General features: G+C 39.7%; 1 protein-coding gene across 1 annotated transcript in view; it reads left to right on the top strand.

Moving 5' to 3' along the window:
- The first annotated feature begins 55 nt into the window (after nt 1-55).
- Nucleotides 56-18,291, top strand: part of COPG2 (COPI coat complex subunit gamma 2) — a 159,979-nt gene continuing 141,743 nt past the window's right edge. Inside the window, exons 1-4 of the mRNA XM_025291538.2 lie at nt 56-203; nt 1,390-1,442; nt 2,011-2,091; nt 5,439-5,510. Of these exons, the coding sequence (XP_025147323.1) occupies nt 167-203; nt 1,390-1,442; nt 2,011-2,091; nt 5,439-5,510 (243 nt within the window). The 5' untranslated portion in view covers nt 56-166. The remainder of the gene's footprint in view (nt 204-1,389; nt 1,443-2,010; nt 2,092-5,438; nt 5,511-18,291) is intronic.

The raw sequence follows: 18,291 nt of genomic DNA, 5'->3' as shown, positions 1-18,291 counted from the left end.
GAGCGGCCAGCGCCGGGCAGGGAGGGCGGGCCTTCTTGCCGAGTGACGGGACCGCGGCCCAACCGGCGCCAGAGCACCGGGCCGGCCTTCCTGCAGCCTCTTCCGCTTGCCGGCTGCGGCGCCTGGGACGGTTGCGGTGGGTCTGGGCGCTGGGAAGTCGTCCAAGATGATTAAAAAATTCGACAAGAAGGACGAGGAGTCTGGTACGCCCGGGGCTCAGCCGCGAGGGCCCCTTCCCCTTCTCCCGCCCCGCCGCCACCTGCTCTCGGGGACTGCGGACCTGGGGGCGTTGTCGCCGGTGTGCCAGGGGGCTGGAGTTGGAGCCCGGCCCCTCCTCCGACCCCGCTTCGCTTCAGCCGGGGGCCTGCCCCTAGCCCCTCCCCCCGGGCTCCGGAGCCTCCCTTCAGGTCGGCGCGCTAGCGCGTGGCCGCCCGCGCACCGCCTCGGGCTGCTCGGCGACCCCGCCCCCAGCCCCCCTCCTCCGGCGCCGCCGCTCCTCGGAGCCGCCTTCTCCTCCGCCGGTTCGCCTGGGGTGGGCTTGCCCACCAAAGAGGCGGGCCCACGACAGGTGGCGGAGGGAGTGAGTGTGCGCTTGCGAGAGGAGGGGGTTGGATGGGGTGGGGTGGGGGCGGGGTACTGGTAGTGTACGGCCCGGAGTGGGTCTGGGGTCGACCGGACTGTGTGTGTGTGTATGAACTTTGTGGTGCTTGTACCTTACAGTCTCCCTGGGGACCTCTGCGCTGTCCGCTTCCCTGGGGGCAAGGCTGTTCCGTGGTACCTAGCTCATTTAATACTCAAGCATCCAAAAGTGAGTTGCATCCTGATACCCATCTTTGGTCCAGAGTAAATGAGGCAGATAGCTAAGTCCCCTCAGAAAAAAAAAAAAGGTCTCAGTGATTGATAGCTGCTCTCACAAAGCGTGGTCGAGGGTTGGGTTAGTAAACCTCTATGGCCCCTTCAAAGCTTGAAGCGTGTCTAATTCTCTGATAAACTCTTTTGCCTCCCAGCAAAATGTTAGAAATACATAAAATAGTGCTTTCCTGTAGGGAAATCCAAAGGGCCTTACCACAATCTAAATCTTAATTGTGTGGACATGGCAGGTATTTGTAACATTCATATAAAAAGAAGGCAGGCCAAGAAGACACTCATTTCAGGTAGAGTTTCTGTAAAAGAGAAGTACAGGATCTTACAGGATAGCAGACAGAGCTAGTGTCAGAGTCAAAAAGATTTTAATCAATTTGTATGCATATTAGTAATGATTATCACTTGTAATATCCAAGTGGACACCTCACTTAGGTGAGATTTCTCAAGCATTTAAAACCCTTCTATAGAAAGTAAATACATCTGTGTATGCCAGCTATTAAAGACATTTTTTCCCCCATAATATAGGTAGTGGCTCCAATCCTTTTCGGCATCTGGAGAAGAGTGCTGTCTTACAAGAGGTATGGCTTGGAAGTATGATGTGTTTTTTCTTTCCTGTTCCATTTTAGAATGGGGACAGAGCACTTGGAATTCTATGATCCAAAATAAGAATTAAGGAGTGTAACTGAGTTCAGAGAATATATACTGGAGGGAAAAAAAAGAGGGGTTACTTGTCATAGGAAAGTCTAGAGTTTATAGAAATGCAAACATTTGTAGACTGTCACATGTTGAGAATTTTAAGTAAAATAAGGTAGGAGGTGTTTAGTGCAAGGTTTTTGAAGGAAGTTATAGATACTAAGCTCATTGTATTCAAATGATGTAGGTAAATATTGAGATTCTTAGATAAAGTCCACAAGTTGAAGTGGGAGACCTAAGGGAGTGAGTATAGAATGGAAAATCAGGGTCACATCTAATAATTTATTATATACCATAATATATTGAAAACTATAAGCTACATTATTTGGATACTATGATTAAAATATGTAATAGTCCTAAAAACATATATAAAATAGTCTTCCATTTTATTTAAGTTGATTGTCTATAATCTGTAATAGAAAATATATATAGCAGTGTTTTTTGTTTCCACAGGCTCGTATATTCAATGAAACACCCATCAATCCAAGAAGATGTTTGCATATTCTTACAAAGATTCTTTACTTACTGAACCAGGTAAATTACTGTGATTTTCCTCAGATTTGTGTCTTAGAATAGAAATACATAATGTGCAGTGAAGTTTTTTCTAGAAAGTAATTATTAATTTTTTAATAATTCACTTAATTTTAGAATTTGCAGTGTTTCATTAATGTAGCAATATGTAAAATTTCTTGTGGACAAGGAGTATGACATATACTTCTTTCTTATTCATAAGGTACCAAGTCAACTAAGCACACAATAGAATCTCAACATTGATTTAAATTTAACAAGTATTAGTTAATATTCAAACATGTTGCTTAGGTATGTTCAGAGGTCTTTATGTCCCTCCAAAAATATTTTTAAAAAGCTTAGACAAATTCTGAAAGAAAGTGAAAGTGAAGTCGCTCAGTCGTGTCCGACTCTTTGCGACCCCATGGACTGCAGCCTGCCAGGCTCCTCTGTCCATGGAATTTTCCAGGCAACAATACTGGAGTGGGCTGCCATTTCCTTCTCTAGGGGATCTTCCCAACCCAGGGATTAAACCCAGGTCTCCCACATTGTAGGCAGATGCTTTTACCATCTGAGCCACCAGGGAAGTCAAAATCTAGATAGGTATTTTATCCTTTTGTGAGGGTATATTAATGTTTTAAAGCTTTCATTTTAATATTCAAATTAAGAAATATTAGCAGGAATATCAGAGAAGGCAATGGCACCCCACTCCAGTACTCTTGCCTGGAAAATCCCATAGATGGATCCTGGAAGGCTGCAGTCCATGGGGTCACTGAGGGACGGACACGACTGAGCGACTTCACTTTCACTTTTCACTTTCATGCATTGGAGAAGGAAATGGCAACCCACTCCAGTGTTCTTGCCTGGAGAATCCCAGGGATGGGGAAGCCTGGTGGGCTGCCGTCTATGGGGTCACACAGAGTTGGACACGACTGAAGTGACTTAGCAATAGCAACAAAAAGCAGGAATATTGTTTTATTGTACTTCACGTTATTGCATTTTTTTTTTTTTTTTACAAATTGAATGTGGCAACCCTGTATTATTAAATGATGGTTAGCATTTTTTAGCAATAAAGTATTTTTAAGTTAAAGTTTGTACATTGTCTTTATTTAGACATAATGCTATTGCACAAAATAGACTACAATGTAGTGTAAACATTTATATGCAACATTTATATGTATAAATGTATAAATTTATATGTATAGATAGTGTAACATTTATATGCACTGGGAAGCCAAAAAATTCCTGTGATGTGCTTTATTGTAATATTTATTTTATTGCCATGGTCTGGAACTGAACCTACAGTATCTGCAAGGTATGCCTGTATTTGTTTATTTATGATTTTCTTAGTATGGTTCTGGGCTTAACTGTTTTGTGCTTTATGTCTTTTTCTCTAAACGGGGATTATGATACAGCTGTTTTAGACAATGGTAATGATTAAATGATACAGTAAATGTGAAGCACTGAAAATAGTCCTGGACACATAGCATTCAGGAATAGTATTCATTCAGTCATTCAGCATATATATTTATTATGCACCTGCTGTGTCCTATGCACAGGGGATATAGCAGACAAAACCAACAAAAATATTTGCCCTCATGAAACATAGATCCTACTACTTCTTCTTTTTTCTTCTTTTTTTTCTTGTATGTGTGTTTTTTGTTTTTGTTTTTGCTTTTTATTGCTTCAGACTAAAAAATCTCATGAAATGTCTAGGACCTTAGAAAATGTGATTTTGTTTGTTAGATTCATATACACACACATGTGTACATGCACACATACACACACCTATATATACCTCAGGTGGTTTACATATGGTGCAAAGAACACTGTGGTTTCCAACTTGAATTCCGTGAGAATGTTTTTACTTGACTGTGTTTCATGACCGATGACTTCATCCACAGAGATAAAGTTTTGTGGTTTGCAAATGAAGGCTGAACAACAAGTCCATGCTTTTAAATAAAATATATCTATTCACAAACATATATCCTCTTGTGGTATTATTGGAAACATTTAAGGCAAAGTCAGTTTGATTTAACTTTTCATGGTACACATTGTGTTCAAGTTGGCTAACTCCAGTCAGCAAGCATAGCTTTGAGTACAGTTGGCCTGGAGTAGCATATATTTTTATGTTGACCAATACTGCTTTGATGGGCAGCCCATGTTGAAACATAACTATCTTGATGAGGAAGTTACCCACATAGTCTGACAAACACTGACAACTAGGTGAACAGATTTCGTAACCTTAAGCTTATCTTTTGCCTAATTCATGGTAGTTCTTTATGGAGAATTACTTTTAAATTTCTACCAGAGTTGACACATCCATATATTTTTGAGTTTCAAGTCAGAAAGTAGGGACTTAAGGTGTCTTTCATCCTAAACTTTCAAAGTTTTTCATCAAAATTTGGGTTTATTCTTACATCTATGACAAATAGATTGAAGACTAGTTGTATTTTTTGTGAAAGCTGAAGCCCTGAAAAATGATGGGGCCTAACATATTATATAGGATTGCTTTTAATGAAGAAATTAAATATTGAAATGGTAATGTCTCAGGTGGTCTGTGGTCTGCAGTGTTTTGACTATTAATAATATATGTTATCTAACACCTTACTACTGAAAAGTATGTGGTTCTCAGATCCAGTGGCATTCACATCACTGGGAGCTAATTTGAAATGGAAAATTTTAGGTTTCACACCAGAGCCAGTGAATCAAAATCTGTATTTTGGAAAGATCCTCAGATGATCTATTAAACGCATTAAAGTTCTGATCCAAAGAATGTTTTTAGGGGCTTGAGCCAGTATCTTGAGATGTATTGGCAGCCCTACAAGCCTTTTGTATTAGTAGCCCTCTAAGCCTTTTTGTATAATCTGATTCCTGCCCTTTTGGTTGGTCCCTTCTTACCATGTTTTCTGTGATTCCTATAGTTCATTACAGTTTAGTATTTATTATGCCCCTATGATAGGTCAGGCTTTGCACTGGACATTGGATTATAGAAAATGAAGGAGGTATGATATCTGTTCTTAGGCTGTAACAATAACATCTTGTTCTGATTAAGAACTCAACTTCATTTTCTATCTCTTGTAAATCTCAGTTGTTCAGAGAATTTAAAATAGTTCCTGCTAAAAGGTTAGAGACCACTGTTCTAGAACTTTTATAGCATAGTGTGTGATAATGAATTATTTTAAATAAGGAATGGATAATGGCCATGTGGGTTTACAAATTAAAAGTCAGAATAATAACAAAGAGGTACAGTGTTTATAAAGAGAATTTTTTTTCTGGGTTCTAAAAGATCTTTGCAGAAATAATGGGAAAAATCCTTTTTGTTTGTTTGTTTAAGAAATTGTTTTAATTTAAATTTACTTTAAATTACTTAGGGTGAACACTTTGGAACTACAGAAGCCACAGAAGCCTTCTTTGCAATGACTCGACTGTTTCAGTCTAATGATGTAAGTCTTTTTTTTTTTTTAAATAAAAGAATTCTTTTAGGCTAAAAATGCTCTTTTTATTTGTTTTCCTTGGGGGAACTTAGAGTGGTCCAAATGAGGGAAGGTTGCTTGAAATGTTTAAAACTATTTAAAAATTGTTTATCTTCCTAAAACTTATAAATGCTTATTAAAGAACACAAGAAAATGAAAGAATGAAAGTATATTGTTTAAAGCTGCTCACTCACAGATCTGCCATGCAGTCATGAAAACTGCTAATATCCAGCCTCTCTCATGACACTGCACAGATGGACTGGTATAGAAATCAGTGGACATAGCTATCTCATCTCTTAAATTCTCAGTCAAGTTTCTGGTGGGCCTGGGGTTTCTGTTGGCAGTTGGGAAGAGTTAGATGCAGAGTGGGGAAGAGGATGAGGAGTAGGGACAAGAAGAATGAGGACAGACTGAGGCCGCCAGCACTGCCGCGTCTGTCTCTCATTCCTTTCGACCCCCTAACTTTCAAGCCTAACAACTGTGCTTCATTTCCATCCTCCATTGCAGCACATATTTCCTTTTTGCCCAGCTCTGACTCAAACCCATCCAGAGAAGGGGATTATGGGATCTGTATTTCTGTTTTCTGTTAACATAGATTGGTCAACCTGTGCAGTCCTTCTGGTATGTTTTGCATATCAACACAGGCCACATTTGTGTCTAGGACTTCATGGGATTTGAGTCTGGTTATGTGTCTAGATAATGAGCAGCTTGGGGATTAGGTCCTCAGGAACATCAGCAGTCCCTTTTAAGGCAAGTGTCTCAGGGGAAGTCGCTGTACATTCTTCAGGCAAAGGAGTCTGATTTCCTCAGACAGAGTATGGAGGACTGCTTTCACTTGCCATGGAAGCCTGGAGGAATTTAGAGGTTCAGGGTGGTCAGATTCATCAGAATCCGCCCCTGTGTCCCCATTCCAGTTTTCAGGGCCCCACTCCTTCTTTCTCAATTAGGGTGCTAACTTTAACATAAAATGTCCCACAGAAGGTGAATTGAATTTGCATTGTTATTCAGTCACCTGCAGGATATGCTTTTTAGAAATCTCAGGCCTGTGCCCACATGACATGAGGCGTTCTGTTAAGGTATTATGGACGTTTTCTAGTCCCTGACATAGACCTTAGGCTATGTCTATGTTCTAGGGTGATTTTAATGTTCTGAGCTTAGCATTTTCTTTTACCAAGTTCACCAGCGTACTTAGAAGGAACTAGCCCACTATCCAGCTCATTTTTACAGCAGTCTTCTGTGGTGGCAGCTAGTTGATGACCCAAAGCTTTGTCTTCTGTAGGTCCTTGATCATACTTGTCTGCATTGATGATTTAAGTGTTTTGCCACTGCATGCCAAGGACGCCTAGGGTCCTCTTTATCACTGGAGACAGAATCAGTAATGCCTTTAATCAAATCAGAAAGAATTTTATTTAAATTTAATCATAGAGTATATAGTCTTTTATGACTTTTCTGTCTTGTTTCTTTTACTTTTGAGATTGATCCAAGTTCTTGTGTGTATTAGTAGTTTATTCATTTTTATTGCTGAGTATAACAAGTAAATGGATATTTGGCTTATTTCTAGTTTATAAATATAAACAAAGCTGCTAAAACTACTCAAGTACAAGTCTTTGTGTGGACCTGTTAATATGTTTTCATTTTCTTTAGTTAATATCTAGAAGTGGCATTCTTGAGTTTGCATTTCCTGAATAATGAATATGTTAATCATGTATTAAGCAAAATATATGCTGATTTGCCATCTTCTGTTTACATCTTTTACCTTTTTTTTTTTTTAATCAGGTTGTTTATCTTCTGCTTATTGAGTTGTAGGTGCTCTTTGTATTTTCTGAATACAAGACCTTCATCAGATAGGTATTTTGTAAATATTTCCTCCCAACCTGTGGCTTGACTTCTCATTTACTCACTAGTGTATTTTTTAAAAATATACTTTACAAATAGTAAAATCCACCCTTTTTAGGGTATAGTTTTATGAGTTTTGAAAAATTTATACAGTAGTATTAATCAAGATTTAGAATATTTCCATCACTCCAAAAGGTTTTCTATTATATGATTTATTCCTACCATCCTCAGGCCTAGGAAACCAGTAATCTCTTTTCTTTCCTTATAGTTTTGCTTTCCAGGAAGTCATAAGAATGATATTATACTTTGAATATCATACTTCATCATACGTCTCCTTTTCAGGCACTTAGCATAACTCATTTAAGATTTGTCCATGTTTTTGTTTGTTGATTCCTTTTTATTTCATTGTGGATATTTGTTGTATAGATGTACCTCAGTTTGTTTATTTTTTCACCAGCTATAGAATATTTGGTTTGTCACCATTTTTTGATGGCTAGGAATAACATTGCTATAAACATTCATGTATAAGTTTTTAAATATAGTTTTTATTTCTTTGGGGTACATACCTAGGAGTGGAATTACTGGGTCATATGGTAGGTATAGAGGCTTCCCTGGTGGCTCAGATAGTAAAGAATCTGCCTGCAATGCAGTAGACAGGTGTTTGATCCTTGGGTGGGGAAGATCCCCTGGAGAAGGGGGTGGTTGGCTACCCACTCCAGTATTCTTGCCCAGAAAATCACATAGACAGAGGAGCCTGGCAGGCTACAGTCCATGGGATCACAAAGAGTCAGACACAACTGAGCAACTTCACTTTGACTTTCATATATCTTCTATGATGAAGGATCTGATCATATTTTTTGCTCATTTTTAATAATTTGGTTGTATATTTTCTTTCTACTGAATTTTGAAAGGTCTTTCTGTATTCTGGATACAAGTCCTTTATCAGATGTTTTCCAAATATTTTCTCCCAGCCTATATCTTATTTTTCATTTTCTTAATCTTTAAAAGAACAGAAGTTTTAAATTTTGGTGAAGTCCAATTTATCAGGTTTTTCTTCTTCCTGTTATGGATTGTGCTTTTGATGTGTATTGTAGAAATCTTTGTCTAAGTCAAAGTCACAGAGATTTTCTGCTATGCTTTTTTCTTAGGTATTATGTAGTTTTTGTGTCTTAAAATTGCTGTTTGATCATTTTAAGTTAAATTTTGCACATGATATGAAGTGAGGGTTGAATTTCTTTTCATCTCCTTCTTCTTCCTTCACCCCTTCCTCCATTTCCTCCTCCTCTCTTTTTCTCAACAAATTCTACTGGAATAATTGCTTATCAATATGAAGGGAGAAGGATGAGGAGGAATAATAATGATTGTGTTAGACTGGCACTTTCCTTTTTTTTTCTATATGTCTATTCTTATTCCAGAATCACACTGTTACTGTAGCTTTTTAGAAAAATAATTTTATTTATTTATTTATTTCTGCTGCACTGGGTCTCTTTGTGCGAACTTTCTCTAGTTGTGCCAGGCGGGGGCTGCTCTTCGTTGTGGTGCACGGGCTTCTTATTGTGGTGGCTTCCTCTTGTGGAATACAGCTCTAGGACATGCGGCTTCAGTAGTTGCGGCTCATGGACCCTAGAGTGCACGGGCTTCAGTAGTTGTGGCTTTTGGGCTCTAGAGCATGGGCTTCAGTAGTTGTGGCTCATGAGCTTAGTTGCTCCAAGGCATATGGAATCTTCCTGGACCAGGGATCAAACCTGTGTGCCCTGCTTTGGAATCTGCTTTGCAGATTCTTACCGCTGAGCCACCAGGGAAGTCCTACTGTAGCTTTATAGTTCGTCTTAAATCAGGTAGTGCATGTTTTCCTATTTTATTATTTTTTTCTTTTTCAAATTTTTTTAACTTAAATTTTTTTTTTATTTTTAATTGGAGGAAAATTGCTTTATGATGTTGTGATGGTTTCTGCCATACAACAGTGCAGATGAGCTATAATTTACATATATATCACCTCCCTCTTGAGCCTCCCTCCCCTCTTCCCATTTTACCCCTCTAGATCATCACAGAATGCCTGGCTGGATTCTGTGTGTTACAGAGCAACTTCTTACCAGCTATCTATTTTACACATGGTGATGTATATATGTCTATGCTACTTTCTCCATTTGTCCCACTTTCCCCTTCCCCCACTGTGTCCACAAGCTGCTTTTCTACATCTGTGTCTCCATTCCTTCTCTGCAAATAGGTTCATTGATACCATTTTTCTATATTCCATCTATATGCATTTAGTTCAGTCAGTTTAGTCGCTCAGTCATGTCCGACTCTTTGCAACCCCATGAACTGCAGCACGCCAGGCCTCCCTGTCCATCAACAACTCCTGGAGTCCACCCAGACCCATGTCCATTGAGTCAGTGATGTCATCCAACCATCTTATCTTCTGTTGTCCCCTTCTCCTCCTGCCCTCAATCTTTCCCAGCATCAGGGTCCTTTCCAATGAGTCAGCTCTTCGCATCAGGTGGCCAAAGTATTGGAGTTTCAGCTTCAATGTCAGTCCTTCCAGTGAACACCCAGGACTGATCTCCTTTAAGATGGACTGGTTGGATCTCTTTGCAGTCCAAGGGACTCTCAAGAGTCTTCTCCAACACCATAATTCGAAAGTATTAATTCATTCCAGTGAACACCCAGGACCGATCTCCTTTAGGATGGACTGGTTGGATCTCCTTGCAGTCCAAGGAACTCTCAAGAATCTTCTTTAATACTACAGTTCAAAAGCATTAATGCATTTTTAGCATTATATGCATTAATATATGTTATTTGTTTTTCTGACTTACTTCACTCTGTATAAACAGGCTCTGGGTTCATTCATCTCACTGGGACTTACTCAGATCTCAAATTCATTCTTTTTTATGACTGAGTAGTATTCCATTGGGCTGTGTGTGTGTGTGTGTGTGTGTGTGTGTGTGTGTATACACCACATCTTCCTTATCCATTCATCTGTTGATGGACATCTAGGTTGCTTCCATATCCTAGCTGTTGTAATAGTGCTGCTGTGAACATTGGGATATGTGTCTTTTTCAGTTATGGTTTTCTTAGGGTATATGTCCAGTAGTGGGACTGCTGGGTCATATGGTAGCCGACTGAGCGACTGATCTGATCTGATCTGATCTGATTTTTAGTTTTTAAAGGAATCTGTATACTGTTGTCCGTAGTGGCTATATAAATTTACATTCCCACCAACAGTGCAAAAAGGTTCCCTTTGATCCACATTCTCTTCAGTATTTTGGGGCTTCCCTGGTGGCTCAGAGGGTAAAGTGTCTGCCTGCAATGCAGGAGGATCCCCTGGAGAAGGAAATGGCAATCCACTTCAGTATTCTTGCCTGGAGAATCCCATGGACAGAGGAGCCTGGTAGGCTACAGTCCATGGGGTCCCACGACTTCACTTTCGCTTTCTCCAGCATTTATTGTTTGTAGGTTTTTTTATGATGGCCATCCTGATTGATGTGAGGTGATACCTCATTGTAGTTTTGATTTGCATTTCTCTAGTAATTAATGCTGTTGAGCAACTTTTCATGTGCCTCTTGGCCATCAGTCACTTTCTTTTAAAGAATTGTTTTGGCTCTTGTAAGTTCTTTGCATTCTATATTCATTTTAAATCAGCTTTGTATATGTATGTGAAAGCCGCTCAGTCATGTCCAACTCTTTGTGACCCCATGGATGGTAGCCTGCCAGCCTCCTCTGTCCATGGGATTTTTCCAGGCAAGAATACTGGAGTGGGTAGCCATTTCCTTCTCCAAGGGTTCTTCCTGACTCAGGGGTCAAATCTGGGTCTCTTGCATTGCAGGCAGACTCCTTACCATCTGAGTCACCAGAATCAGCTTATCTACTTCTATTAAAAAAAAAAAAGGCCTGTTAGAATGTTGATGGTGATTGCATTGACTCTAAAGATCACTTTGCTAAACTATTTTAATAGAATTTTACAAAAAGATCAGTTTGAGGAGAATTCACATTATATTATTGAGTTTTCTATTCCATAGCCATGGTATATATTTCCCTTTATACAAGCCTCTAATTTCTGTCAGCAGGATTATAGCTTTCAGCACAGAAGTCTTAAACATATTTTGTGAAATTTATCCCTGAAGTAGTTAATGTTTTTATACTATTGCATTTGTATTGTTTTAGGTACTCCATAGAAATTAAATAGATTTTTGTATATTGATCTGTTTCCTGTGATTTTGTTAAATTTATTCCTTCTAGCAGTATTTTGGGAGATTCCTTAGGATTTACTCTTTTCAGTCTGAATGATTTTTATTTGTTTTTCTTACCTTAATATCTTCTTGCACTATGATACAGTGTGAAATGGAAGTGGTGGTAGAGGATATCCTTGCTTGGTTCCTGATCTTAGAGGGAAGGTATTTAATCTTTCAGCACTAAATGCGATGCTAGCTCTTAAGTTTTTCCTGTGTGTGTGTGCTTAGTTGCTCAGTCTTGTCTGATTCTTTGCGACCCCATGGACTGTAACCCACCAGGCTCCTCTGTCCATGGAGTTTTCCAGGCAAGAATACTGGAGCAGGTTTTCATTTCCTACTCCAAGAGACCTTCCCAAACCAGGGGATCAAACCCACGTCTCCTGCATCTCCTGCTTTGGCAGGCAGATTCTTTACCACTGCACCACCTGGGAGGCCCCTAAGTTTTTCATGGGTGACCTTCATCAGGTTGAAGAAGTCGTTTTCTCTTCTTAGTTTGCTAGGAGGGTTTTTTTTGTTTTTTTTTGTAGATGGGTGTTGAATTTTGTCAAATGTTTTTTCTGTATCTATTGAATTATTATGGTCTTTCTTTTTTAGTTTATTAATATAGTAAGATGCATTTATTTGTTTTCCTGGAAAATATAAAATCTTTGATTTCTGTTAAAACTCAAAATTTGGAATTAATTTTGAGTATGTGGTCGTGCAATAATATTTATTTGTAATTTTTTCTTATGTTTTTGTTTGGATTTTGTATTTGGGTAATGCTGGCTTCATAAAATGAATGGATAAGTATTACTTCCTCTTCTCCTGTCTTGCAGAGTTTTGTAGAATCATTATTATTCTTTTATATATATATATTTATTTATTTTTGGTTGCGCTGGGTCTTCATTCTGTGCTCAGGCTTTCTCTAGTTGTGGTAAGCGGGGATTACTCCTCGTTGCAGTGCACAGGCTCCTCATCGCAGTGGCTTCTCTTATTGCAGAGCGCAGGCTCTAGGTGAAGACGCTTCAGTAGTCGCAGCACTCAGGTTCAGTAGTTGTGGCTCACAGACTTAGTTGTCCCAAGGCATGTGGAATCCTCCCAGACCAGAGACTGAACCCGCATCCTCTGCATTGGCAGGCGGACTCCTTAACACTGGCTGGACCACCAGGGAAGTTCTGTAGAATCATTATTAATTTTTCCTGAAATGTTTGTTGGAATTCACTATTGAAAGCATCTGCACTGTGGTAAGGTTTTTGATAATAATTTTAAAAGGAAACAGATGGTATTTTTCAGATTATTTGTCTTCTTGAGTGATCTCTGGTAGTTTGTGTCTTTCAAGGAATTTCTCCATTTTGTTAACATTGTTGAACTTCACTGGCTAAAAATGTTCTTAATATTTTCTTATTCTTTTAAGGGTTTGTAGAATCTGTTGATACTTCTTTTTTCACTTTGATATTGTAATAGGTAAAGCAGAACAAACAGAAAGTATATAATAAGATGGTAGATGTAGACCCAAATATATCATTATTGCATTAAATGTAAATGAATAACACAAAGAACATTTACAGAAATTGACTGTACACTGAGCCATAAAATAAGACAAAACAAATTCCAAATGAATGAAATTATGTATCTTGTGTTCTCATTACCTTGGATTAATGATGGAAATAAATAATAAAAGAGTAACTGGATAGGTCTTCCCTGGTGGTCCAATGGTTAAGAATCTACCTACCAGTGCAGGGGACATGGGTTTGATCCCTGGTCCAGGAAGTTCCTACATGCTGTGAGGCAACTAAGCCCACTTGGCACAACTACTTAAGCCTGCATGCCTTAGAGCCCCTGCTCCATAAGAAGAGGAACCACCAAAATGAGAAGGTGGTGCACTGCACCCGAAGAGTAGTCCCTGCTGCCCGTGCCTGGAGAAAGCCTATGTGCAGCAGCAAAGACCCAGCGCAGCCAAATACATACATAGTTTTTCAAAACAGTAACTCGATGATTCACCATATGTTTTTGATATTAATAACACTTTTCTGGGAATCCTTTGGTGGTCCAGTGGTTAGTACTCTGCGTTTTCATGCCTGAGGATGCAAGTTTAATCCCTGGTTGGGGAACTAAGATCCTGTCAGGCACATGACTTTAAAAAAAAAAAAGTACATGTCTGTTCTGTTTCTAGCCATGATGAAGGGGCTAGATTTTCCCTGCTACCAAAAATGCCTAGAAAAAAGTATATATATATGTGTGTGTGTGTATGTATGTGTATATATATATGTGTGTGTGTGTGTGTGTGTGTGTGTGTGTGTGTGTATATATATCCCTCACAGTAGTTTTCCAGATATTAGATTAACAAAAATTCCAGGATTATGATATGAAGAAAAACCAATGCTTGTACTAGTTCATTTCCTTGGGGCAGATTACAGGTCTCAGATTAGGGGTTGTTAGTTGTTCAGCAGCTCAGTCATCTCCAACTCTGCAACCCCATGGACTTCAGCATGCCAGGCTTCCTGTGCTTCACTCTCTCCCAGAGTTTGTTCAAAGCCATGTCCATTGAGTTAGTGATGCCATCCAACCATATCATCCTCTGTCATCCCCTCTGCTCCTGTCCTGAATCTTACATAGCATCAGGGTCTTTTCCAGTGAGTTGGCTCTTTACATCATGTGACCTAAGTATTGGAGCTTCAGCTTCAGCATCAGTCCTTCCAATGAAATTTTAGGGTTGATTTCCTTTAGGATTGACTGATTTGATCTCCATGCTATCAAAGAGACTCTGAAGAGTCTTCTCTGGCACCATAGTTTGGAAGCATCAGTGTTTTGGTGCTCAGCCTTCTTTATGGTCCTACTCTCACATCCATACATGACGACTGGAAAAACCATAGCTTTGAATATATGAAACTTTTCGGCAGAGCGAGGTCTCTGCTTTTTTAACACACTAAGTTTGTCATAGCTTTTCTTTCAAGGAACAAGTATTTTTTAATTTTGTGGCTACAGTAACTGTCCACAGTGATTCTGGAGACCAAGAAAATAAAATCTGCCACGGTTTCCCCATCTATTTGCCATGAAGTGATAGAACCAGATGCCATATTCTTAAGTTTTCATATGTTGAGTTTTTAAGCCAGCTTTTTCACTTTCCTCTTTCACCCTTATCAAGAGGCTCTTTAGTTCCTCTTTACTTTCCACTATGAAAATGGTATCGTCTGTATATCTGAAGTTGTTGATATTTCTCCTAGCAGTCTTGATTCCAGCTTACAATTCATCCAGCCCAACATTTCACATGATGTACTCAGCAGAATACACAGAAGAACTATACAAAATAGATCTTAATAACCCAGATAACCATGATGGTGTGATCACTCACCTAAAGCCAGACATCTTAGAGTGTGAAGTCAACTGGGCCTTAGGAAGCATCACTATGAACAAAGCTAGTGGAGATGATGGAATTCCAGCTTAGCTGTTTCAAATCCTAAAAGATGTTGCTGTTAAAGTGCTACACTCAATATGCCAACAAATAGGGAAAACTCAGCAGTGGCCACAGGACTGAAAAGATCAGTTTACATTTCAATCCCAAAGAAGGGCAATGCCAGAGAATGTTCAAACTACCACACAATTGCACTTATTTCACATGCTAGCAGGGTCTTTTCAAACGAGTCAGCTCTTCGCATCAGGTGGCCAAAGTATTGGAGTTTCAGCTTCAACATCAGTCCTTCCAATGAATATTGAGGACTGATTTCCTTTAGGATTGACTGGTTGGATCTCCTTGCAGTCCAAGGGACTCTGAAGAGTCTTCTCCAACACCACAGTTCAAAAACATCAATTCTTTGGCACTCAGCTTTCTTTAGAGTCCAACTCTCACATCCATACATGACTACTGGAGAAACCATAGCCTTGACTAGATGGACCTTTGTTGGCAGAGTAATGTCTCTGCTTTTTAATATGCTATCTAGGTTGGTCATAACTTTTCTTCCAAGAAGTAAGCATCTTTTAATTTCATGGCTGCAGTCACCATCTGCAGTGATTTTGGAACCCCCCAAAATAAAGTCTGCCACTGTTTCCACTGTTTCTCCTATTTGCTGTGAAGTGATGGGACCGGATGCCATGATCTTTTGTTTTCAGAATGTTGAACTTTAAGCCAACTTTTTCACTCTCTTCTTTCACCTTCATCAAGAGTCTCTTTAGTTCTTCTTTGCTTTCTGCCATAAGGGTGGTATCATCTGCATATCTGAGGTTATTGATATTTCTCCCGGAAATCTTGATTCCAGCTTGTGCTTCATCCAACCAAGCGTTTCTCATGATGTACTCTGAATATAAGTTAAATAAGTGGGGGACAATATACAGCCTTGATGTACTCCTTTTCCTATTTGGAACCAGTCTGTTGTTCCATGTCCATTTCTAGCTGTTGCTTCCAAACCTGCATACAGATTTCTCAGGAGGCAGGTCAGGTGCTCTGGTATTCCCATCTCTTTCAGAATTTTCCACAGTTGATTACGATCCACAGAGTAAAAGGCTTTGGCATAGTCAGTAAAGGAGAAATAGATGTTTTTCTGGAACTCTCTTGCTCTTTTGATAATCCAGCAGATGTTGGCAATTTGATCTCTGGTTCCTTTGCCTTTTCTAAAACCAGCTTGAACATCTGGAAGTTCACAGTTCACGTATTGTTGAAGCCTGGCTTGGAGAATTTAGAGCATTATTTTACTAGCTTGTGAGGTGAGTGCAATTGTGCAGTAGTTTGAGCATTCTGTGGCATTGCCTTTCTTTGGGCTTGGAATACAAACTGACCTTTTCCATTCCTGTGGCCACTGCTGAGGTTTCCAAATTTGCTGGCATATTGAGTGCAGCACTTTCACAGCAGCATCTTTTAGGATTTGAAATAGCTCAGCTGGAATTCCATCACCTCCACCAGCTTTGTTCGTAGTGATGCTTTCTAAGGCTCACTTGACTTAGCATTCCAGGATGACTGGCTCTAGGTGAGTGATTATACCATCGTGATTATCTGGATCATGAAGATCTTTTTGTACAGTTCTCCTATGTATTCTTGCCACCTCTTCTTAATATCTTGTTTCTGTTAGGTCCATACCATTTCTGCCCCTTATTGAGCCCATCTTTGCATGAAATGTTCCCTTGGTATCTCTGATTTTTTTGAAGAGGTCTTTAGTCTTTCCCATTCTGCTGTTCTCCTCTATTTCTTTGCATTGATCACTGAGGAAGGCTTTCTTGTCTCTCCTTGCTATTCTTGGAACTCTGCATTCAAATGGGTATATCTTTCCTTTTCTCCTTTGCTTTTTGCTTCTCTTCTTTTCACAGCTATTTGTAAGGCCTCCTCAGACAGCCATTTTGCTTTTTTGCTTTTTTTTTTCTTGGGGATGGTCTTGCTCCATGTCTCCTGTACAATGTCACAAACTTCGATCCATAGTTCATCAGGCACTCTGTCTTTCAGATTTAGTCTCTTAAATCTATTTCTCACTTCCACTGTATAATCGTTAGGGATTTGATTTAGGTCACACCTGAATGGTCTAGTAGTTTTTCCTGCTTTCTTCCATTTAAGTCTGAATTTAGCAATTAGGAGTTCATGATCTGAGGCACAGTCGGCTCCCAGTCTTGTTTTTGCTGACTTTGTAGAGCTTCTCCATCTTTGGCTGCAAAAAATATAATCAATCTGATTTCAGTATTGACCATCTGGTGATGTCCAGGTGTAGAGTGTTCTCTCGTGTTCTTGGAAGAGAGTGTTTGCTATGACCAATGCGTTCTCTTGGGAAGACTATTAACCTTTGCCCTGCTTCATTCTATACGCCAAGGCCAAATTCGCATGTTACTCCAGGTGTTTCTTGACTCCCACTTTTGCATTCCAGTCCCCTATAATGAAAAGGACATCTTTTTTGGATGTTAGTTCTAGAAGGTATTGTAGGTCTTCTTAGAACTGTTCAGCTTCAGCTTCTTCAGCATTACTGGTTGGGACATGGACTTGAAATACCGTGATATTGAATGGTTTGCCTTGGAAACAAAGAGAGATCATTCTGTCGTTTTTGAGATTACATCCAAATACTACATTTCGGACTCTCTTGTTGACTATGATGGCTACTCCATTTCTTCTAAGGGATTCTTGCCCACAGTAGTAGATCTGAGTTAAATTCACGCATTCCAGTTCATTTTAGTTCGCTGAGTCCTAAAATGTCAACGTTCACTCTTGCCATCTCCTGTTTGACCACTTCCAATTTGCCTTGATTCATGGACCTGACATTCCAGGTTCCTATGCAATATTGCTCTTTTCAGCATTGGACCTTGCTTCCATCACCAGTCATATCCACAGCTGGGTGGTGTTTTTGCTTTGGCTCCATCTCTTCATTTTTTCTGGACTTATTTCTCCAGACCTGGGGAGTTCCTCTTTTAGTGTCCTATCTTTTTGCCTTTTCATGGGGTTCTCAAGGCAAGAATACTGAAGTAGTTTGTCATTCCCTTCTCCAGTGGACCACATTTTGTCAGAGCTCTCCACCATGACCCGTCCATCTTGGGTGACCCTACGTGGCATGGCTCATAGTTTCATTGAGTTAAACAAGGCTGTGGTCCATGTGATTAGATTAGTTTTCTGTGATTGTGGTTTTCAGTCTGCCCTCTGATGGAGAAGGATAAGAGGCTTATGAAAGCTTCCTGATGGGAGAGACTGACTGAGGGGGCCGCTCAGTAAATCTTTAATCCAATTTTCTGTTGATGGGTGGAGC

The sequence above is a fragment of the Bubalus bubalis genome, chromosome 8 (assembly GCF_019923935.1).
Source record: "Bubalus bubalis isolate 160015118507 breed Murrah chromosome 8, NDDB_SH_1, whole genome shotgun sequence".
Taxonomy (NCBI): domain Eukaryota; kingdom Metazoa; phylum Chordata; class Mammalia; order Artiodactyla; family Bovidae; genus Bubalus; species Bubalus bubalis.
Note: the sequence above shows the minus strand (reverse complement) of the source record. Positions and strands in the feature narration are given on the sequence as shown.